At 45.5% G+C, this 22888-nt stretch overlaps 1 protein-coding gene across 1 annotated transcript; it reads right to left on the bottom strand.

Moving 5' to 3' along the window:
• Positions 1–87: 87 nt before the first annotated feature.
• LOC134136560 (solute carrier family 23 member 1-like) lies at positions 88–22564 on the bottom strand. The gene is made up of 12 exons (XM_062568479.1): positions 22511–22564; positions 19189–19335; positions 17642–17799; positions 13967–14126; positions 12150–12331; positions 8383–8503; positions 7725–7881; positions 7220–7473; positions 3835–3999; positions 2975–3083; positions 1825–1920; positions 88–356 (listed from the first exon to the last, which is right to left on the bottom strand). The coding sequence occupies exons 1-12, from the start codon at positions 22562–22564 to the stop codon at positions 88–90; spliced, it is 1872 nt and encodes a 623-aa protein (XP_062424463.1).
• Between the last annotated feature and the right edge of the window lie 324 nt (positions 22565–22888).

Here is a 22888-nt window from a genome sequence, read left to right as displayed (position 1 = left end):
AGCTGCCACCTAAGGCTCAAATGATGGGGCTGCAGACACAATTTTCAGACCTCTGCTTCAGAGATGACTTCATCTTCAGGCCAAAGCTTATATCCTTGTATCAGCACCTATCTCAGGAGCTCTTTCCAAGCTTCCTTTAACGCTGCTTTCCTGTTTGGCAGTCTTTTGTTCACCTGTTCGCCTGCCTCCCGGTGGTCTTTTGGGGCAAGCAGGGAGATACCGAAACCAAGAGACAGCACAGTATTTGGTGCCTATGCCAAAGGGAAGATCATAGACGTTGGAAACAAGCTGAGAGTTGTTCCCCTCTTCCTTATGGCTTTGCTTCCATGCCAGGAGTCCTCGCTCTTCCTGTGTTCCTGAAAAAGAGAAAAGAAGATCATTATGCAGAAAACATTGAAAGAGATGTACCAAATGTAAGTAAGTCTGCTTTGTGCACTTCACACCCACTCCCCCTATCCTAGCAGACCCAGTACAACATAGAGATCCCATGCACTTAAACCCTTCTGGCTTCAAAGCTTGTCACAAAGATTACCTAACTGCTTGTTAGACCACCTGTCTTCCTGCTACAGCTTCCCTATCAGCAGTCTTCTCCACTGCTTTTCACATGGATCAGGTATACAGAAACAGGTTTTCACAAGCAATGGGGGAGTCCAAGAATTATTCAAAGGGAATCACAAAGTGCTAGAAAAACAAGGCTGGATGGTAACTGCTGAGTTACTGTGGAGCAAGGGGAACAAGATTTAAGGAGCAATTACTAGCTACGGGTGTTTACATTGGCCAAGGCATTGCTGAGTGCCTTTAATTGTTGGCAGTGGCTGAGTTCTTCCTGGGGTGAGTGAGGACACCTGTAATAATTGCCTGGAGGAACTGAGGACCAAGGATTACAAGAAAATTAAAGATCTGAAAGGAGACTGGCTTTTCAGGAAAACTGAGACAGAAAACAACATAGGAATCTAGTTAATGGTGTGTCCTTCATGCTTTCTTTCCTTTTTTTTTTTTTTTTTTTTTTTCCCCTGCTACAGAAATGAGGTTTTTCTCTCTTGTTCCTGCTCTGTCTCTCCCCAAGCTTGATTGAACTCAGAGCTTCTCCACTGGCAGTGAGCGCTAGCAGCAGGTGCTATATCCCATCTGTGGCCATGAGCCTTTCCTGGTGCTTTCCATGCCTGTGGCACCAGGGCAGGCTTAGTTTTAGTAGCTCTTGTAAGTAGGCACACCTTGGCACTCTGCCTACAACCAAGCAAGAACTATTTTTTTCCTATCTCACAATGTTCCCTGAGGTTCCAAAACACTTTCTGAAATCTCAGGACAGGACTGAGGCCTTCTGAGAATTTATGGGGGAAAGAGGAGAAAAATAAGTTGATAAAAGAAAGAGGATTGAAAAAAATACCCTCAAAATCAAAGTGGCTGCGTTGTGCTTGATCTGACATATGAATCTGAGTATATCACCATCAAGCAAGGGCCCTTCCCTCCAGTTGCCTCTGTCTCTCCTCTCAACTAACAACACAACTTTAGCCTGGTATTTTCCTTAAAAGATTTTATTGCAAATAAACTTCTCTTCAGACCAGGTTGTTCCTAAAATATCAGTAGTTTTTGATGAACAGCTGTTTCTTCAGCCAGAGACCATTTCAGCAACAGGTTCCCTATGTCTCCTGGTCTTCGTCCCTCTCTGGGAGGAGTTCAGGGACACGGTGTTTCATAGTTACTAGCACAACTCTTACCCGCAGAGCTAATCCAGTAGTAATAAAGACAAAAAAAAAACCCACTAAGAAACAAACCCTAGGGCAGGCAGAGCCTAGTAGTTTAGCTCTTTGCAACAAATCCTACCTGGAATGGTGTTATCAAGGAGAAACCCCAAGAATCCACCCACGAACATGCCAGTGGTGAGAAGCACCTGTATCACTTGGTCCAGCTGGATGATTCCTAGCAGAAAAACAGCTTTGGGTAGCAATGCAGAGAGATGCATGTTTGCCAAGCAACACAGCCAGTGCCAAAAGGTTGTAAGCTGCATGCCTGTTAAGACAAGACTTGCAAATCCCAAAGCAGAGCCTAGCATTTGGCAATGCAAGGGAGATTGATCTTCCTGCTAATTGCAGACCTACAGTTTTATTCTGCATAATTATTCATTGACACAGCTGCCAGTGGGCAGGGGATGACTCACAAATACCTTAAGAGCCTGTCTACAGTGCGAGCCGTCACAGCACTGTGTCAGGAAGAAACCTTCTTCTGCTCCAAACAGGTTCTGCACCTCCGTAACATAACGCCAAGCTGTTCCCTACAAATGCACAAGCTTCACTCCCCAGAGAAATACAGGTTTATTTAGCATGGGGTTTCACTCTAAGTTGATCAGGTATGCTGCTTCTCTGCAAGAGCTGACAGATGTGAGCAAAATAACCCAATGACATAGGGCATCTGATAGAGCACCTAAAGCACATCTGATTTCTGGGCCCAGCTCTCTCATCAGTCCAGCCTGCCATATATACCTGTGACAGAGACATTAATCACCAGAGATATACTGAAGGGTTAATCGTTCTAGGGCTAGAAATGTAGGTGAATTTATCTTGACAAATTAGCAGATGAGCCTGCTTGTGCGGTTTGGAAACACAAAGTTTTCCTGTCTGTGAGCACATAAGAAAGCCTGGAGATCTTGAACAGGAGTCAGCCGCAGGCTGCTGCCCTCCTGGGCAAGGCCTCACCCTGGAGCCCATCCCAGGGACGCGCACTCAGCGATCCTTGGCCAGTCGGGAGCCTGCTAGGGTCCAGAGGCTAATCGGTAGCAAATTTCCACCCCAGAGTTCTGCAGGAGAGCAGAGGGCAAGAATAGCACACCCTGAAAGCAACAGGCAACAGTCAAAGCACAGACTTCAAGGTTTTTATTTGGAAAACTGCATTTTGAAAGAATTCTTGAGATCGGCCTTTGCTTCAGTTTTATGCTACAGAAAATAGTTCTAAAATGTGATGTGATTTCATTTCTTACCTGTTTCCAGCAGTTCACTGTTTTTGTTTGCCCAGTTGGGAATTGTGAGGCCAGCAAAGACAGAAAACCCAAAAATAAAGATGTTTCTGGAGGAGTTCATATCTGTATACTGCACAGAGAAATTGTAGACGTTACTGTTTGCTGTTTAGGTGACCATAAGATGTGTGCACAAACACAAAGGCAGTGACAGGTGCTACAGTAGGAAGTTGTGTTTTAAGGTGAATCAAAATTAGCAAAAGCTTTCAGGGATGTGTATGTGTATATGCATATAGGGGCAATTATATAAGGCAGTTACAGTTAGATGGCAAAGCATGCCATGGTCTCCATTCTACTGATTGGGAGACTGAGGCACTGAAAGAAGGTGGGATTCACCCAGCAAACTACTGGGCAAGCTGGAAATGAAAGTTGTTTACCTAAGCCCCATTCCTGGCTTGTGTCCTCCTCCCTTGAACAGACACGTGCCTGGGGGTGCTGGATATAGCAACAAATCAGCCATACAGGCCGTGATAGAAACTTCCTCCTTGTGATAACAGCTTGCTTCAGATAAACCATGAAAAGAGTCTGAAAATAACCCCCTAGGGAAATCACTACATGCATGAATGAAGCCAGGGAGCAGCCCTGACCCACTAGGTTGTTAGTAACACCACTACCTTAAGAAGCAGCAAACTCTGTCCCAACCATGAACCTCTCTGTGGTTTAGCCCTCTGGGTCTATTGAGTCCTCGGCTTCTCCAAGGAGCTGCCAACACAAATGTTTGCATTTGCTGCAGCTCGTTTACATTTGATTCAGCCTGATAAGAGTCTTATTTCAAAACGAAGATGCTTTCCTTGAGGATGAAATGGTATTCACCCAGCTGTTACCTGCAAATTGGAAATTCCCACTGCTGTGATAACGCCGAACATCACTAGGAACATTCCTCCGATCACAGGGGTAGGTATGCTAGCAAACAGAGCCCCAATTTTCCCAAAGACGCCGCTCAGGAGCATGGCACAGCCACCAGCAACTATCACCATTCGGCTCCCTACCTGGGGCAAGAGCAAGAGGACACAGAGTCATGTGCACGGTACAGAGAGGTGGAGGAGGGATGGCTCCATGCAGCAAGCGCACACCTGGCAGGCAGTCATTGCACCTCAGATAAAGCACTTTTAATTGCACATTCAGCTCCAAGGTTCAGATACAGCCTTGGGTGAGCATGTCCTAACTGAGATGTCCTCACTGCATGGGAAGCCTCTGTATTTGCAGACTGGTGAAGAGTTATTACAAAAGCCACCCTGAGAACACTCACAGATCCACACCCATTTATTTTATGTCATCCTCTTCCCTACTATTGGCAAGGACTTTAACTGTTTGCTGCTAAACAAAAGTTTATCATTAAGCTAAAAGCTCAATAACCACCACATGTGGCTTTGCTCTTGCTCCAGCCTAGAAATGTCTCAGTATACCCACAAGCTGGGGCTGCAACTACCTACTTAATTTATTAGACAATATTTCTACTAGGATTTAGATGTCTGTCTAAAAATGTGTTTCAATCAGGTGCCTGGCACTGTGGCCTCCATTTCCTCGGGAGCAACAATTGGGAGAGTAGAGCTGGCTGGACAAGCTGTTTGGATCGCTAGCTCCTGGATCTGGCATATTCTTTCCATATTTAATAAATGGCTAGCAAGACCTGGAGAAGTCAGTCGGTCTGCCCCTATCTGTCATTACCCATCTAGCTTCAGTGAAACCAGTTTTGTCTCATTTTTTTCCCCTAGGGAGAGCCTTTCCTTTGTCTGGCACTACAACAAAGATGGGGTGAAGCACCAAGTCACAGCTCTTGTGCAGATCTGCTAGAGTATGTGAACAGGAAGAAAAAGAGTATCTGCAAACACATAGGGATTAAAGAGACATTTAGAGGTTATAGAAATTAAAAATAAATAAATAAAAAACAATATTTATTAGACTTTCAATTCAAGATGTGTATTGTCACACCAACGCTTGCAAGGCTTAAAAATCATGCTAAGATTTACAATGTTTGTGTCTTAGGCAAGGCAGAGGAATTCTGTAATCCTCCGCAAACATTTTGTAATTTGATTAATTATTTTAATCTTGCCTTGCAAATATCTGACGAATGTTGTATTTCCAGAACGGGCTTTTTGCCAATGCTTTCAACTAAAACATTTCCAGTAACTGGCAGTATCCCTTTTTGAATATTTCTTGATTGTAAATGAATAAGATTTTGTGGGGAGTTTCAAAACAAAATCATACATATGTTTCCCTTTGCCATTGGATGTGCTTTTTATATTCCTTGACTTTAAAGCTTGGGTTGTTGTTGTTATCAAAAAGTGGAATTTAATAAAAGCCAAAGGATCTGTTTGTTCCAGTCTTAGAATGAAGTTTAAGATTCTTAACTTGCCAAAATTACAGATTACCTAGCATGTGGAGCTGGCCTTAAAGGCAAATTAACTAATCCATTGATGCCAGAATCAAGAGCATATGGTTTTACAGCCTGTAGGTTAGAGTTTTTTTCAATTATGTCAGGAAAATAAGATACTCAGTTCTTTTAAGGTAGAAGAAGTACAGTTTGCTAATACGTATATGGTGGTTCTGAGGTCTTTACCTCTCCTTAAAATTCTTATCTTATTTTCTTGAAAATGAGAGCTCGGTGTTGGCACACTGGACTTGATCCACTAACTTAGGCATAGGTGTGTCGTGTCTCTTTAGAGGTTGTATCTTGGCAGCTTCTCCTTTGCTTTGTCTGCCAGCCCCTGTATCTGAGATACCCGAAGACATTTCAAATGGTGCTATTCAAGCAGGGAAATGAGTCCCTTATGTTTCCATTTGTTATGAAAAGATGCATTTCCCATGCAAACCCAAATGAAATGAAATCTGCCTTGTGCTCTCAGCACCCTCGTCTATCCCAGCCAGAGTCTTTCCACTCTTTTAAGACTGATTAAAATGAAGCTCTGCGTTTTCTGAACTCTTAGGTGCAAATGAGTAACTTTTCCAGAGGTGGGATCTCAGGGAAACACCTCCCTCAGAACAGAAAAGGTGACATGTCTGCCTGAAGGCACAGGGCAGACACAGGGAGAATGGGCTGATCTGGTAACTCTGAGTCTGGGCACCTTTGCACTGTGCTTACATCCCACATATACAACATATGCCGCAAACTCCTTGTCTTGAAACAAGGAGCTCAGGCACGTGGTCAGTATGTACAGACCACATAGCAACAAGATACGTGGGGTAAGAGGCTAAACTGGCCTCCGTGCAGACATCCAGACAACCCTCTCTGCCGGAAACAAACACCTCAAACACCAAGGGTTCAGTCTGTGAAAAATGGTTATTGCGAGTGAGATTTATAAAATCCCGTGAAATAAACAATATTATAGAGTGGGAGCCATAAAGCAATTTCTGTGTTTACTTACTGTCTTGTGGCTCTGCTGATATGACAATAGCTTATTTGACAATGATTTAAAAATGTTTTCTGGATGGCTGCTGTATGTACCCTTTCCCTGGCTATAAAGCTGAGTGAAAATCTCTGATCTGATTGTCAAGTTTATCTCTAGAAATTTCACTCCCTTATAGGAGCAATAAGATACTCAAGGGATTCCTGAAATTTTATGGGGAGGTAAAAAATATAAACCTTTGTCATCACGTTTTATAACTGCAAAAAAACAGTCTACCTTTCACATGATTGCCACCTTTGGGTTATAAAAATGTGGAATTTGAAGCCCTAATAAAGATTTCTTATATTCCTCCTCTCCTTTCCTCTCCTCTCCTCTCTTCTCCTCTCCTCTACTCTCCCATATTAAGGAAAATAGACATATAGATAGATGGATACATAGGCAGATGGATAGACAAATAACTTTTTGATAAATTCAGTTCTCAGGAAGTTCCCTAGTTAGCTCACCGCATAATGTCCTCTCTTCAGTCTTACAAACCACGAGCCATGAGTAACAGCAGTGTATACCTTTCCAACATTCATGCGGCGACTCAGTGGGAATGACTGCTTACGTTACATGTTTTGGACAGTCTGGCTGAGATGGTCACCAAGTGCCCATGGGCAGCAAGCACTTTTTCTTTCCTTTTTTTTTTTTTTTTTTTGCATGGCTTACCCAGGAAGAGCTGGGCTAAGATTGGTTCCCAGGTCCAGCACGTGTCCAGTGGATAACATGCTTGTAAACATGCCCTCAGGATATATCTCTGAGTGAGCTATGACATTCCTCAGCAAGTGATGTGATGGGGACATCCCGCTGCAGCAAAACTCACCTTGGTGATGCCCAGGGCGCCCACATTCTCGCTGTAAGATGTGGTGCCATTGCCGGTCCCCCAGGCCCCCGCCAGAAGACAGCCGATGCCTTCCACCCCGATCCCACGGTTGATGGCGTGCTTCGGTGGTGGCGGGGCACCCGACAGGCGGGCGCACGCGTAGTAATCACCCAGCGACTCCAGCATGGAGGAAATCACCCCAGCTATGATGCCAAATACCCCAGCCAGGCTGATGGTTGGGACTCCCCACTGGCCTGCAAAAAAAGCTCAATTCAGGGTCAGTGGCAACAAGTTTGCTCTCAAACCTACTGACGGACAGAGCAGTGGGGGCACTTCCAAGTGTTTTGCCTCATCATCCAGCCAAGCCCAGCTGGGCTGCTTGGGGTCCTTTCACCTCCCCGTAGTGCCCATGGGTGAGGGCACAAGCCACTGGGGCCCCTCGGAGTGGGAGCAGCAGGAGCAGTGGGAGTAGCAGGTCACGAGGCAGAGGCGGGCGCCACGCTACCTGGGTAGGGGAACCGGAACCAGGGAGCCTGGGACAGGACGTCCCCTCGCGTGTCAGTCCGAGCCAGGTGGCCGTATCCTGCCGGGTCCACGGGGAGCACGTCGGTCACCGTGAGCACGTAGCAGAGCAGCCAGCTCAGGGAGAGCCCCAGCAGCACCTGTCCGTCACATTCGACAGGGGCATCCCATTAGGGCACAGCCACATCTCCAGAAAGCCGGTAGGACCACCACACGGTGGTGCAGGGTTTGGGGCAGGGTCTCTCCTGGTCTGGTCGCCTCCCTCCCTCGTACGGGGTGGTGGTACCTTCCTCCCTCCTGTGCTCTCCCCTGCAAAGAGCAGTCCTGCGGGAAGGTGCACGGGGCAGCTGAAGAGGACTTGGCTTCATTTGGAAAGTGCTTTCTGATTATCCAGACAATGAAATAAAGGACCAGAGAAAGCAGGGATCATAGAGAAGCCAGCTCGAGCACACAGAGGTGGTGAGCAGCCTGCGTTTCTGAGATAAAGATGGCTTTCCAACACTAAGATGAACCCAAGCTGCAACATAGGCGAGACTGGGAACCCTTACTGTGCTGGAAGTGAGTGGAAATAACATTTAAGCCCAGACTGCCTGAACTGGATTAGCCCAGTCCCTCTGTCATCACTAGGGACCATAACTTACTGGGAAGATCTGGAAGAGGTAGATCTTAGAGAAGTAGCACTTCTTGCCTTTCTGGTAAGACGGCAATGGCACAGGCACATCTTTCAGGTACTGAGAAAATATAACTATGAAAGCAATAGTCCTAGAGGGAAGGAAAAAGTAGATCATGAGACAAAACATACCCCCCCCCCAAAATCAGGCTCTCAGCATACAGGATGATTCCCACTCTGGGAACATTATATGCTACCTTAAGTTTTGTTGTGCTTGTAAATGCTTTTTTCTCCTTTTTGTTCCAGTACCCACATCACTGCAATGGTAAATCATTGAGTATGATACCATTGCCAGAAGTATAAAAATGATGCTGAGTAAAAGAAAGATGTGAAAGACCTGCAAGGTCCAGATAGGCTATATAGGAAGCTGTCCTTGAACTTCTCTATATAATTTAGATGCACTAGAAATACAGGATTTATTAGTTTCCTGGTTTCAAGTTTACTTATGCTGCTTTTAAGTTGCAAAGAGTTCCTACACAGCAAGGAGAAAAGAAAGAGGAAGTCACAGCGTTTCGTTTCACATTGCAAGGGGGCATGAACTCACTTTGATTTGCCTATGCAAGTCCTCGTTTTGAAAGAAAAAAAATATGGCAGGACGGTGGGGGCTGCACGTCGCGCCCTGCCGTCCTCCCTGACGCTGGGGTCTCGTTCAGCGAGTACAAAGTAGTGCCCATGCGCCTGCCGAAGCAGCAATGCTGGCCCTAGGGAGAGCCCTCCAGCGACACGGCCAGGGCACGGCTTTCCGGTCACACGCAAAGGGCAGAGCACGGCCGCCCACCCTGCCACAGCCACGCCGTAGATGGGTTGTCCAACGTAGTGGTGGCCCTGTTTGCCCCCAGCAGGCCGCAGGGCTCATTCTTGTAGAGGTGGCCACCGGGTGTAGCTCCTCTCTCGCCTTGGCCATGGGGCTGTAAGTCCAGAAACCCCAGTGCAGGGCTGCAGGCGAACAGCATCGGGTTTGCCTTGCATGCTCAGCTGAGCGTGTGCTCACAGCAAGCCCTGTCTTCCCTCCATGCTGCTTCACTCAGGAAAGGACAGCCGGGACTGGTGGTAAATTAAGCTGCTGGTTGTGGTATCTAGTGGGAGGCTGGCGACTGGGTAACCCACACCAGCTGCTCAACTCCAAAACAAATACAAATTATATACAATGAGTGAATTATTTGAAATAGGATTTGGCAAATTACATTTAGTAACTTTGCACACTGATGTGAAGAATTGATAGTTTTCCATGAGTGAAATGGTAACGTGAGCCACAGGTACAATATGGATGCCCACCTGTGCCCCACATATTAACTCAAGGCCTGGCTACCTGAGGAGCTCAGGACTCTAGAGGACTCAGAAAGCCAGGCTCTCTCCACCACAGGGAGGCTCTTCGTCCTTTAAGGACGTGAAGAATGCAAGCAGTGCAGAGGAAACACTAGCCTCCCCTCTCTGCAAAGACATACTGCAACATACGGCCAAAGGCTACGAATCATCAATCAAAGTGCTGAATGAGGACCAGAAAGTTCGAGGAGGACCTGCTTTGTGTTCTTTGTTTCTAAAGCAACAGGGCCCAGGCCGGCTGAGTCAATGCACATTTCGTGCATTTGCACTTACAAAGGGTCTCAGCAGCTTTATGAATCAGCGAGGAGCAGTCTTCTATCTTGGGTAGGTGTCACTGCTTATTCTTCAGATTGCCTGACACATCCCATTAATAGATGCTATTTTCAGCTGCTTATAATTCTTCCTAACTCTAACAATTCAAGATGAAGTTTTCCATGGAAAACGTCTGCCTCAGGCCAAATATTTCTGGAAAAATATATCCCAAACCTGTTTCCAATAATAACACTCAGGAAATAAACACAGCGTTGAGAGGTGATTTTACCTTGAACAGTGGGAGGCTCTGCCCACGATCTGAAGCAAAGACTTAAAATTCAATAAGACTTGACCTTTAGGGTGAAGGATATTGCTCTTTCTCATTAAAATCTGCTCAAGTATGAAAAATCTGTAAAAATGATCATTCATCCTAGGTCCCAAGTGCTTGGCATTTCTGAATTTAATGTTTGCAGCCCATAAATGTGCTGAGCTTTTTGAGTACTCCCAAGCCTTGTCCTTTGCCCAGTGATGAACTGTGTATGCACAATCATCAGGGAGCGATCATCAGGGAGCAGATGAGCACACAGTAGCCCAGGCACTCAAGGTAACGGCAAGTTTTGCCCACCATGAGTGCTGTGGGATGTGGTGAGGCTGGCTAGCAGGGCAAAGACCACAGGGCTTGTGTCTTCCCCCTACTCTGTTATGACGCTTTTCCCTTTCCCTAGTGGTACTCCCACAGCATGGAGGAGGCAGCCTCCCGGCAAAATAGGACACAACCTAGATGATAGCTCAGAGCATGGTGATCAGGTTGGGGCAAAGAAGTCTGAGTCACGAAAGAAAGGACTGAGATTAGCACAGGCAGGAGATGGGATAGAAAGGGTGGCCAGGGTTGAGGGCAGGTAATGGACTTGGATTGGAGGTGGGAGACCTCGCTGATGGCAGCTGGGTTGGGCAAAGAAGTTAAAGAAGGGCCTAAAGTTAGGAGCCAGTGAGTGGAACAGCAAGGCAGAAAGAGGAGATAGTCCAGACAAGGCTAAGGAAAGGGGTCAGGATAGTTCACTGGGGCTGGAGACTAGGACAAGTCAGAGATGTTGTGGGAGAAACTATGGTTAGATGGGAAGCCTGGGGGAGCAGACAGGGCTTGGGGTCTTAGGGAATGGGAGAGGAGAGACCAATTACATGAGGAAGCGGAGGTGGAGAACAGTCTGATTCAGCAGAGATGGGGCCTTGCACTGGAGCTGTTGGGAGGCAGAGCAGACCAGCTGGGTCAGGAGGAGTACAGCCAGGAGCACAAGCCCAGCTTGGGGCCAGAGCCAGGGTGGGGAGCATGTCCCCCAAAAGCACACTGCCTCCCAGAGGCTGGAGTCAAACTTGATCTCTGTGTCTCTAAAGACAGCTCTGGCACCACTAGCTACAGTGAGAGTCTGGTGACACTACCACCACAGTGAGAGTCCATAGGGCAGAAAATAAACTAATGTTGTACATTATCCCAAGCTCAAGTCTACGTAATGGATATGAAAATCAAATCTGCAGATGAACCATGCAGTGGCATTTCTACCCTTTTAATTTGTTTCTGGAGTGCCAAGGAAATTCTACCATCAATCATAACAGCACACAATACAAATGTCTCTTAAAGAGCGCTCTTAATAATGCAACGCCACATGCACACAATGTAGATATTTCCAGACCCCCAACACCCTCCTAGGAGAAAACAATTCCTTCTAGTAATGCGAAAACAATATATACAGCTATTTTAATTTGGGGAATGCCTAACTTGGAGCACTCAACTTTGTCATTTTAGGAATGTCTTTTTAACTTAAATTCTAAGTGTATGAGATACTATGTGTGTGATAGAAATTGCCCCCAGGAATCACCGTAGAAGAGATTTTTTTGCTGACCTGTGACCTCATGGTTTTCACAAAATCAGATTTTTCAAACCTCATTCTTGTTTTTTGCTCTGTTGTTGATGTTGCTGAAGGCTCTAAGCTCCTGGAGAACAAACTATGCCATATTGGTGTCTTGTATAAGCCTGTCGCATGTTAGTATTCAACACATAAGTCCTCAATCCCTAGGGAAGCCTGCTACAGACTATAACATTTTGCTTTATATTAGAAGTAGATGGTCCATGTACATACAGCTTTCCCAAGGGGAAGTGAGACTTACGTGAATGATATGCCCCAGTGTTGCCCAGCATCATCTCCAGCTGAGTCAAAGAGAGGTAGTGCAACCAGGGTGATGGTTGGGGCAATTGTCAGAGGGCCAATGAATCTCATTAGAAATCCAATCAGGCCGGAAAATCCAATGAAGATTTGAAAGCAGGAAGCTACAATGATAGCTCCTTGCACCTGGAAAAATGGAGGAAAAGAACAGAGGCTGAAAGGAGCTCCAGCTGTTAAGCCTTTTCTTAGATAAGTGAGCGCAAAACCAGCGTGAGAGCCAGGCTCAGCTCCCAGTGACGGACAAGCATGGAGGCTTCGTTCTGATGACAGCAGGAGCTGTCTGAGTGTCATGCATAGAGAAGGGCCACAAAAGCACCAGCATATCAACTCCCCCTTGGCTGATGGGTTTGGATGGCCCCCAGGACCAAGTGCCTGGTTACTCAGAATCACAGAATCACAGAACGGTTGAGGTTGGAAGGAACCTCTGGAGATCATCTAGTCCATTCCCCTGCACAAGCAGGGTCACCTAGAGCATGTTAGACAGGATTGTGTCCAGGCAGCTTTTGAATGTCTCCAAGCATAGAGACCCCAGAACCTCTCTCAGCAACCTGGGCCAGTGCTCAGTCACCCTCATGCTAAAGAAGTTTTTCCCTTGTTCAGACAGGACTTCCTGTGTTTTGGTTTGTGCCCATTGCCTCTCGTCCTATCGCTGGGCACCACTGAAAAGATTCTGGACCTGTCCTCTTGACACCCTTCCTTCACATACTTATACACATTGATAAGATCCCTCTTCAGTCTTCTCTTGTCCAGGCTGAAGAATTCCAGCTCTTCCAGTCTTTCCTCATGTAAGAGATACTCCAGCCCCTTAATCATCTTAGTAGCCCCTTATTCATGTTACCCCTACCAGCCCCATGGCAGTGGGTTGTCAAGGGAGAGGAGACAAACACACTGATCATGTCCCATTGTCTATCCAAACTGTCTTTTGGAGATGCTAGGAGGTTTGTGCTCAGGCAGACCTCAAGCAGGTGAACACAGTGCTGTATCCCAAGTCCCTTGTACTGCACAGCCCACAGAGGAGGATGTGGCTAATTGGGCATTGCAGCAGATCGGTAGGAGAGGACAGTTACAGCCAGGCCTCTGTTTTTTGTAGAATATTGGTTTCCCCCAGGGGACCCACTTACCACCCTGAGCTTCCCTGTGTTTGACAATCACTGTTTAAGTAGCCAGTGGTTACAGCCTGAAAGTTGGTTTGCTGTTCGTGTCAGCTCCAGCCAGGAGACTCGGTAAGGCTCCTCTCTGCCGTTGCAGATGGAGTGGTAAGTCCTGGCCTGGTTTGTCTGAGGTGCTGAGCACTTCCTCTCCCTCTGGCCTGGGGGGAAGAGAAATACCCCCAGCCTGGGGATAAAGCCAGAGACTTTGAAGGGACCATCAAATCACCTGAGGACTATATGTCCTGTTGTACAAACCCCTGTTTAAAAGCAGCAAAGCACTTTTCTGCTGGGGAATAGATGCTAAGGGAGCTGCAGTAGGATGAGGACCAGAGTCACCTGATGGTGGGGGGTTCTCAGGCACTTATGGCCCTGCCGTGGTCAGGAGCTTTTGTGAAAGAAAGCAGTTCTGATGGAGAACAGGTATCACTGAAATTACAATACGGCTACGCAAACACATACATCTGCAGAGCTGCTTGTCATGCAGCCTTTAGTCTGCCCTGACTCAACAGTTTCTCTTGGGAGAATCTTCTCCCCAGATCCTTATCCACTCAGAGAACCATTTATCATGCTTCTAGAGCTGGGCTCAGCACAGCCTGTCTGCAGGGATTACCTCTCGCATTCGTGTCTGCCAGACTTCGATGAACTCTGGTGAAGAGGCATTCACAAGGGTGGCATTCTCTGTCCAGGCAGGGCACTTCCACTTGGGGAGAGACAGCATAGCCAGCGTGGGGGTCAGGAACGCAAAAGTCCCTCCTTGGATAATAGGCAACCTGGAAGGAACCCAGAGGGAAAAGCTGAAGAGTGTGAATGCTAGGATCTGAGCTCTGTAGGATTAAGAAAGAGAAAAGTAAAATAAATTGAAAACAAATGAAAAATCAATCTACTCAAGGCCTCTGGCAATGCCTTTAGAAAAGTTCTGGCAGGTCTCCATCACTGACAATGCTTGGGAATTGTTGCCCATTGCACTCAAAAGCAGTATCAGGGAAAGCCCAGGTTCAAACGTTGAAAATTGAAAGAGAAACTGGTTCTGGAGTCAAATTCTGCTACTCTGCTTTAAGGGAAAAAAAAAAAAGTATTCTTAATGTGTGATCAGATCATTTGTCTGACCAGATGACAGAGCTGCATATAGTAAAACAACAAGGAAAAGAAAACCTGGAGGAGAAGACCAAGGAAGAAAGAGGTTGAAATTCTCAAGAAAAACTTAGCACAGGTGATACTTTTAGGCACGGATCTTGCCAAGCTTCATTTTTTTCCTCTGTTCCCTTCAGCTGCCTCACTTTTCTTCATGACCTGCTTATAAACATGAGCACATACACTGTTTATTCCCCACATCATAACCATCTTCAGACTGGATGTAGAAACTGGGACTTAGCTTTAGTACAGTGAGTTTTAAAGCTAATTCCTCTGCTTTGTTTTCACTGACACAGGAAGGGAAAACCTGCATGAGCAGCTCTGAGCACTCTGCTTTGGGGAGAGCTCAGCACCTCCCACATGCTGCACATCTCCTAGCTTAGAGGAACTCTCTTGAAACCCAAGCTAGCAATGACCTTGCACCTTCAGCGGCATTTGGACGTGGCTTGGTATAGGGCTTTATATATAGCAATCAGTGCTCCCTTCACTCTTGTGAGCTAAGCCAGACTTCTTATTTATTTCACATACGGACAAATGGCCACAGATATCTAAAAGGCCTAAATGACTCTTCAAAGACACTGAAGGTACTAAGCCCCCATTTTGGTGGAAGATGTTTGTTGATGAGGCCATTTCTCTAGCGCACTTCAAAAACCTGAATCTGTCTGTCAGCCCAGGCTGACCCAGCAAGCTCTGAACAAGTTGTCACACCTCAGCTTCATTCTTTACAGACCATTCCTGAGAGCGGTTCCCAAAATAACTTCTCCTTGAGCTGGAAGCTCCTGTGGCACCTGCTTAGAAAACCAGTGGCATGGTGACCCAAGTGCTTCAGCAGAGAAAAAACTTCCCTGAAGAAGGGGCATTTTTACCATTCTCTGGAACACACTGGAAAATAAAAGATGGCATAGCCTTATCAGTACCACCCCTTCTTCATCTAAAATAAATATTTATACCACTACTCTTACTCATGCCATGTACATCAGAACCATTGTTCAGGACTTTGGCAGCAATTTACATTTGAATGTCAGTCATCTATGGAGTCACTAATTTATAGCATTCAGTCGAACATGTTTCAGCTTCCAAAGAATCTTACTAGGTAAGGAAAAAAATAAACAAAAAGAAACACAGAAGGCCCAAAGACATGACTGTTGACTTAACAACAGATTTATATCTCATCCTGTGTTAGCCCTGAAGCTAGTTTGCAGCTCGTGGCGACACACAGGGGGGACACTGGCTTCTTTCCAGTGAGGTTAGAAAGACAAAATACTGTAGGCTTAAAGAAGGAAATGTTGTGCTCTGATGATGTCTGAGCAAGTGCCAAGGGGGTTCACTGTAATGATAAGCAATCTATGCCTCCCTCAGGAGCCTCTTGGATACAGTCTCTCCAGTGACTGGAACTCATCTCTGCTTTTTCATGCTGTATAACATGACTGAGCTGCAGGTTAAAGTGGGTCAGGCTTTTCCCTGGGTTATTGCTTCTGGAGGGCTGCTCCAGAACTCCATTCACTCTTGGTAGGAACCTCCCAATTTCTTATATTTGTGGCCAGTTTCTATTTGTTCACATGCCAACATTGTCTTTTAGCTGAAACAGTTTCTCCCTGCTTGATCCAATCCTTTTCTTTTCCAGCCTAATTGTTGACCACTGCCATACCCTGCTGAGCCTCCACTTTGCCAAGCTAAATAAACCAATCTCACTCAAATTGCTTCTGTAAAACGAATTGTCTCCTTTCCTCATGCCACCTTAATGGCTTATCTCCATTCATCTTCTCCTCTGAATTACTCTTTCTTACATCTTGACCATCATGAACTGTACATAGTACTTAGCTGAGGGCTCCCAAAGGTCTCAGACAATAGCACTGATGTTTTCCAAGAAAAAGCATCCCCTCAACCTTATATTTACTGTTTCCTTGACTGCCATGTTGGTGGCTCATGGTTGTCAACTACTGTAAGGTTTGAAAAAACAGTAAGAGAAAAAGAAGAAAAAGAATACTTCCAACTTTCTCCTCAGGCTTGGTTTCCCTTCTTTAGGAACATCATAGCCTAAGTCCCACCTTTCCAGCAGTGAATGCCCTCATACCTTTAAAATCTGGGCTGGTGGCAAGGCATTCACATTCTCAGCTCAACAGAATCCTTTTAAGCTTGATTGGATCTGTTGTTCCTCATTTAGCTGTTCAGCTACAAGAAATAATGCTCCCTGTTACTCTTCCATTCTTGGCTAGCCCAGAATCAAAGGTATCACAGCTCCTAGGTATTCACAGAGCCATCTGGGATGAAATCCCATCTGGGAGAAATTCCAAAATGAATATCCCCAATAGCCACAGATAATAAAGGTCATAGCTGTACACTCGATCCTGAATTTAATTGAACTGAGAAGAGCCAGATTCCCTCTTTCACAGCCAGAAAGGGTGACCTGGCCCACGTGACACACCTGTAATTTGTGAGAAGTGGAGCCCTCTTGGAGGTGAGGTTTGTCTACAGCCATTTCCTGTAAAGGAAAAGTTGCAGTGGAGGAAGAAGCAGGAAGAATAAAAGCTTTTTATGAAAGTGGCAATCTAAATCTTTGGAAGAAAGGGAGTGCTTGCAGATGTCTCTTACAGGTACTTCAGTTTCAGGGCAGGTCCAAACTCAAATTCTTGTCACTTACCCTTCAACAGTTGAGCAATGAAGAGGATTTACTTTGATTCAGTCCAGATTGTGTCATGAATCCCTGACATGAAAAGGGGTACTGCATAACTGGATACGCTTGAGATATGCTTCTCCCATTTATTCCCTGCCCTAGAGTTTTTCACAAAGTCTGTCTTCCCTTGGTCCTGGGCCCAGATCAAAAGGGTCCTACCTCAACTTGAGGATTCCTGACATGTGGAAGGAGCAGATGCAGTTTACTGCATACTTTAATACTTTACTGTTTGCATGATAGATTCCTTACTGTCACAAGAAAAAGTGCATTGGGAGACACAAAAGTCAGAGCACTTAGTAAGCTGATCCTGCAGTATCATGTACAGTGATTTTAGGATGCTTTGACATGAGCCTAATTATCCAAAGGTAGCAGATAACCCTCACTGATAGATAAGTTCAACAGCAAGCTGGTCAGTGAGCACATAGTAATTGAATCTATAAATGATTTTGTCATGTGTCCCATTTCTGGCATTTGGCCTACCTGACTCCAAAGAAGACTTGCAGTAGGGTGCAAATCCCCGAGACAAAGAAGATAGTGCTGATCAGGTGGCTCTGGGTGAGGAGGTCATGCTGGAGGCACAGTTCTTTGGAGAGGATCAGAGGGATGGCCACAAGACCTCCCATGGCCGTCAGGAAATGCTAGGAATCATAGAGAAAAATTCGATGAGGAATGATGTAGAACTGGTCATGTATTATTACTGCATTGCTGAGGGAAATCTAAAAGTAAGTTGTAGACCTTGAGCTTGTGTGATACTAGTATTACTCATGCTCCTGTTTTTTAGCCAACCTTAATTCTCTGCTAGGGACTCTTCCAAAGTACTCATGAGAACTTAAATGCCATCCACTAACTTGTCCCAATTTTCATGCTCAAAAACCTTTTGTAGTATTCTGGACTCCTCAAATTGCTGTCAGAAGGGACCAGGTTATCCCCAGCACCTGCAGACAATGCTGCTGGGGATGCTTCTGTAAGGAGTGAGGAGGAGATGGAGACTTTCCAGGGCAGGAGAGGAGAGTCAACAGGCTAGATGAGTGCAAATACAAGTTTAAATCCCTCTCTTTTTCACCAGAAAATAAAATGTAAAATGTTACCAAACCAGAGCTACCCATTTTTTGCTATTAGTAGCATTTTTTACACCATGTATTTACTTATTTATTTAAAAATAACCTCCAAAATGAATGACAAGTAGTGGAAAAATCAGGCCCTGTATTTTTCAGAAGGATCATAGACATATTTCTACAATGACCTTCGATTAATTACCAAATGTGAAAATACTTTTTCAAATATAATTTTGCTTTAAATGTTGACCTTATTTGCAGTGAACAGTGGAATCCAAGGTCATTTTAGTTGCCAGTTCTCATCTTGTAGCACAAGACTGCAATGATGGAAGTGACAGCACTTGATAGCTCACAGAACTCATTATAGGCATGTTTTATTAAAATAGTGATGGAGATGTGTTCATAAAACCTTCTTTTCATACAGTTTAAATTTCAGAGTGCCATTTAAAGAAACCAAGTACAAAATGTCCACTCAGCTCAGTCCGTCGTTATCTTAATCATCCTGAGGTGTCCCTCCACTGAGGCTCTACACCAAGTGATTTTGCATGTCATTACTAATGTTGGGTCATTCAACATGCACTGCTGTGGATATGGACCATCACAGCATGGGCCTTTCTCGTGCTGTCTCTGCTTAGCTAGGGATGGCAGAAATTCTGAAGCCTTTAGACATTTGGCTAACTGTAGTAGAGGTATCTATCTATCTAACCTATTCTTATTAACTATTTGGCTCTGACCCTGGGACTCTGCCTTCCCATTTGTACTTCAAAGGGCATAGTGTAATCATAAGCATAAGAATAAGGATCAGTGTTCAGGAGATGGTGGGAAGGATTTAATCGCATGGAGATCTGATCCCACAGCTCTAGTCATGCCTGGAGAATGTAAAGCACTTCCAAATTCAGGTTTCACCCCCATTAACTGGTTGAAAAGCCATTAAACTCCCACCCACTTCCTCTGCAATTCTCCCAGTCTCACTTGAATGCCCAGCAAGATGCACAGATACCACGGTGGTATATCCGTGACGGTGTATGCCAGCTTGCTGCTGTGGTCCTCACCCCTGCCTTCCTTTGGGCTCTGGGCAGCAAGGTTGGGAAAGGCGTAGTAGTGGCTCCCGTCTTCACCCTGGCAAGCAGGAAAGAGTTTTTGTTAGCCAAAGCCTGACCCAGTAGGCACCAAGCCGTTGCCTCTCCTGTGACTGTGCTCCATGTCTTGTGGGAACACTTCATCTGTAGCTTTCAGCAAGGCCAGGATAAAAAAAGAACAAAAGGGGAAAATTAAAACATAGGTAAAAAAACTCTATGGAAACTGTTTATAGGTGTATGTATATCTAGACCAGAAGAAACACTGGACAGCATCTCAATTAGCCCCAAAGACATATCTGGAAAAAATGCATTAGCATCATTTATGTTTAGTTGGCAATGGAGTAACAAGAAAGAGTCTGCTACAGGTTAATCCATGAAATCTGCATTATCCCCTACTGTCTGTTGTCCATGGCTGTCACCAACAAGCAGTGTTTTTGAAAAAATATCCTAAAACAAGTGAGCAGCAAATAATCACAGACTAGAAGCATATTTTATATTTTATTTTCTTCTCTTCAGTCTTCTCTTTCTAATCTCCTTACCAAACACTCTAAAATCTTCCACCTTGATAAACACATCTTCACTTTGTCATATTAGAAAACCTCTCTAATACTCAGAGCCAGGTGAAACACAGCAAAATCAATGATCTTGGAGACTCTGCGCCCATTTTGAAAGAGGACACGGGCAAAAGCAGGGCCTATTGAAACCCCCTACACATGCTGCTGGAGGCATGTTGGTCAGAGTAGCCACAGAAAAAGGGGCAAGCTGGGCACTCCTGCAGTGGGTCCGCCCTTGGTCAGGGTTGGCTGCCACCAAAGAAGTATCCTGCTGCAATGGCATCACTGAGGACTGGGCAAGTCTCAGACCTTGATGTTGCAGGGAGCTGGGTAGGAACCGAAATAGCTCCCCAGAAAGGTGCAGATATTGCCTCCCAGAAGCCTCAGGGCTCTCGGGGGAGCTGTACTTGTCATGAAGCATATTTATATAGAAATGTATTCTCCCAAGAAAAGCAAAATATTGCTTTGCTTCAGTTGCCTCAGTTTTTCAATGGAGTAATTGCTCCAGGTTGTCCTCTCCTCCTTTGCCACCGCTGCAGCCCTCTGTGCACAAAAACGTGCCACCCCATGCACACACCTCCCCACGCACACATCACCCCAGATGCACGCGTGCACACGCACACACACACACAAATCCCTGCATATGCACACACAAAGTTTTGATCCCAATCCAAAAGCCTATTAAGATCCCCAACTATTTGTTTCACTGAAGCTTCTCCAGCCAGCGAGTCCTCAGCACACTTGGAGCAGAGGACCTTTTCTGGGCTGGAAAGCTTGGATCTGGCAGGCAGGGGCAGAAGCCTATCTTGCCCTATTCTTTTCCCAGTTTCCCAACCAGCTTGTCAGTACCAAAATTTTTCTTTTCTTTATCCTTCAGTCTTACTGGAACCTATAGACCCCAAAATGCCTAGCAAAGAAAGCTGTCTGCAGTACCTGTCATGGTCTAACTACCACTGCAAACAAAAACTGACACGGTAATCAGGAAATAGGGATGTAAAATTAATATTACCTTCAGCTGCAAATATGCAACTACAGCTTACTAAGCCTGGAGAACTGCATCATTTGCCTGAAATCTCGATTTTTCTTGTCTCTCTCATGGCTGAGTCTCCAAAGTCCCATTTAAGATCACACTGTTAAAATGCACTGTCTAATACCTTTTAAAATACAGTGTATTTATGTAGTCTAGGCAGGCTGGGAGCATTACAGGTACTTAAAAACACATAGGTGAGGGCAGAGTTAATTCAAAGAGAGCTCAGGCATGAATCTAAAGAGCAACAGGCATTCCCAAATAACTCCCTGTGGAGGCATTTTCATTTTGGAACAAGAAAGCCTGAGTATTAGGATTAGCAAATGTACAACAAGGTACTTAAGCTTGCTCATGCGTGGAATTTTTTGGGGGAGAAAGCTATTCCTGAACACCACCACACATGGATGGGTGATAAGCCAGGCGGGCAGCAGTAAGCGCCTTTCCTGCAGCAAGCCTCCCTCCGCCTCCCCTGGTCTCAGCAGGGACAAGTCCCCACAGCAGCCACCCAGCTTGCCATGATGTTTCCCAGCCCAGCTATTTCTGCAAGCTCAAGTGTCCAGGTTGTCCCCTGCCTGCTGTCAGGTGCCAGGCATGGGATCAGGGCCCTCGTCAGTATTTCAGATAAGCTTATCAGGAGAGCAATAGGAAACTGAACTGCTGGAACCACAGATAGGAGATAAAGGGGTGATTCCCGCCCGAGGGAGTTACAAACCTGGTCTGAGTTACTGTGGAAGAGGCAGAAACAGAGATGACTAGTAATAACACCAGAAAAACTCTGCTTTTCTCCGAGCTCTTTTCCAGAGGATCTGCCTGCAGCTGGCCCACAGCGGCACCCTCATCTCCACCACTTGCAGCAAGCTGGCCAAGAGTTACTTGGGGAATGGGAAACTTGGGCACTGAGAGGTTAAATGACTCCTTCAAGGCCCAAGTTCTGCCCTGAGGCAAGTGTAGGGTGGGCATATGAGCAGCTCTTCTAAAGTAGCTCTTTCTGGTGGAAGTTGCCTCTGCCCTGAGGTGGGAACAGAGCTGCCATGCCCCACTCCTGGTCCTATGACTCTGTCACAGCATGCAGTATTTTACATGCCCTGTATAACTCTCAATAATATTCATTTGCAGGTGCTTTTATTATCCTATAACCATACAGACTGCTCTCCACAGCTGACCCCCGAATCCTTTCTTCAGCCATCTCTCTGTCAATTTTCCCCACTAGAAATAGATCCAGAAGACAAAGAAACACATTCTTCACCAGTCTAAATTTCACTTTTTCTTTTACTTATTACAGCTACCCAGGGACACAGCCACAAAGAGCCACAAGCTCAGTTCCTTTTCCACACAGATACTTGCACTGCCATTCATCTATTCTGTCATTCAATAAATAATAGGGAGAAAAGAAGCAAAAAAAAAAAAAAAAAAAAAAAAATCCAAAGAGTAGAAACTACCTCAGGTCTTTAAGAGTAATAAGCTTTAGTGAGGAAATTATTCCTCAGATTCCCGTTGATAAGAGCTATGATAGATGTTCACCCACAAGCATCCTTGCAGCCAGTCCAAAACCCCCTGGCTTTCCCTTTGGCTTCCTTTTGCAGGGCTCGCACCAATTTATGCCAGAGTTAATCTTCAGAGAAGAGCACACTCACCACGAAGCTGGGGTTATCTAGCCCGTTGAGCTCTTTGTCTGAGGAGGGGGTCATGCCTTCTGCTTTTCTTCACAGACTTCCTTGAAAAAGAAAGACAAATAAAAAGAGGAAAGCCTCCAAAATTGCCACTTGTCCCAGTCAAGGTTGCCCTAAGGAAAATGGGTGAAAAGAAGCAGAAGCTGGACTTCAGGAGTCCACCAGCACTCAGTCCTAGTTATTCATGTGAGCAGTATCACAGAGGCATTTCCTTTCCCTTCGGCTTATATAAGTGACTCCTTTTCTCCAGCTGATTAGAGGACCGGCATTCAAACCGAACTGGAAAGCAGCCCTTCCCTGGACTGAGTGAATCAGTAACTGGTGACAGAAGAAACTTCCTCC

This window comes from Rhea pennata, chromosome 1 (assembly GCF_028389875.1).
Source record: "Rhea pennata isolate bPtePen1 chromosome 1, bPtePen1.pri, whole genome shotgun sequence".
Lineage (NCBI taxonomy): Eukaryota > Metazoa > Chordata > Aves > Rheiformes > Rheidae > Rhea > Rhea pennata.
This window is presented reverse-complemented; position numbering and strand designations above follow the sequence as displayed.

Coding starts and splice junctions, on each gene's coding strand:
- LOC134136560 (XM_062568479.1), bottom strand. CDS start 22,564: ATGACCCCCTCCTCAGACAAAGAGCTCAACGGGCTAGATAACCCCAGC. Junction 17,800..19,188: donor GCATCTTGCTGGGCATTCAA/GTGAGACTGGGA, acceptor TATGATTCCTAG/CATTTCCTGACGGCCATGGG. Junction 3,084..3,834: donor TGGGAATTTCCAATTTGCAG/GTAACAGCTGGG, acceptor TTCTCTGTGCAG/TATACAGATATGAACTCCTC.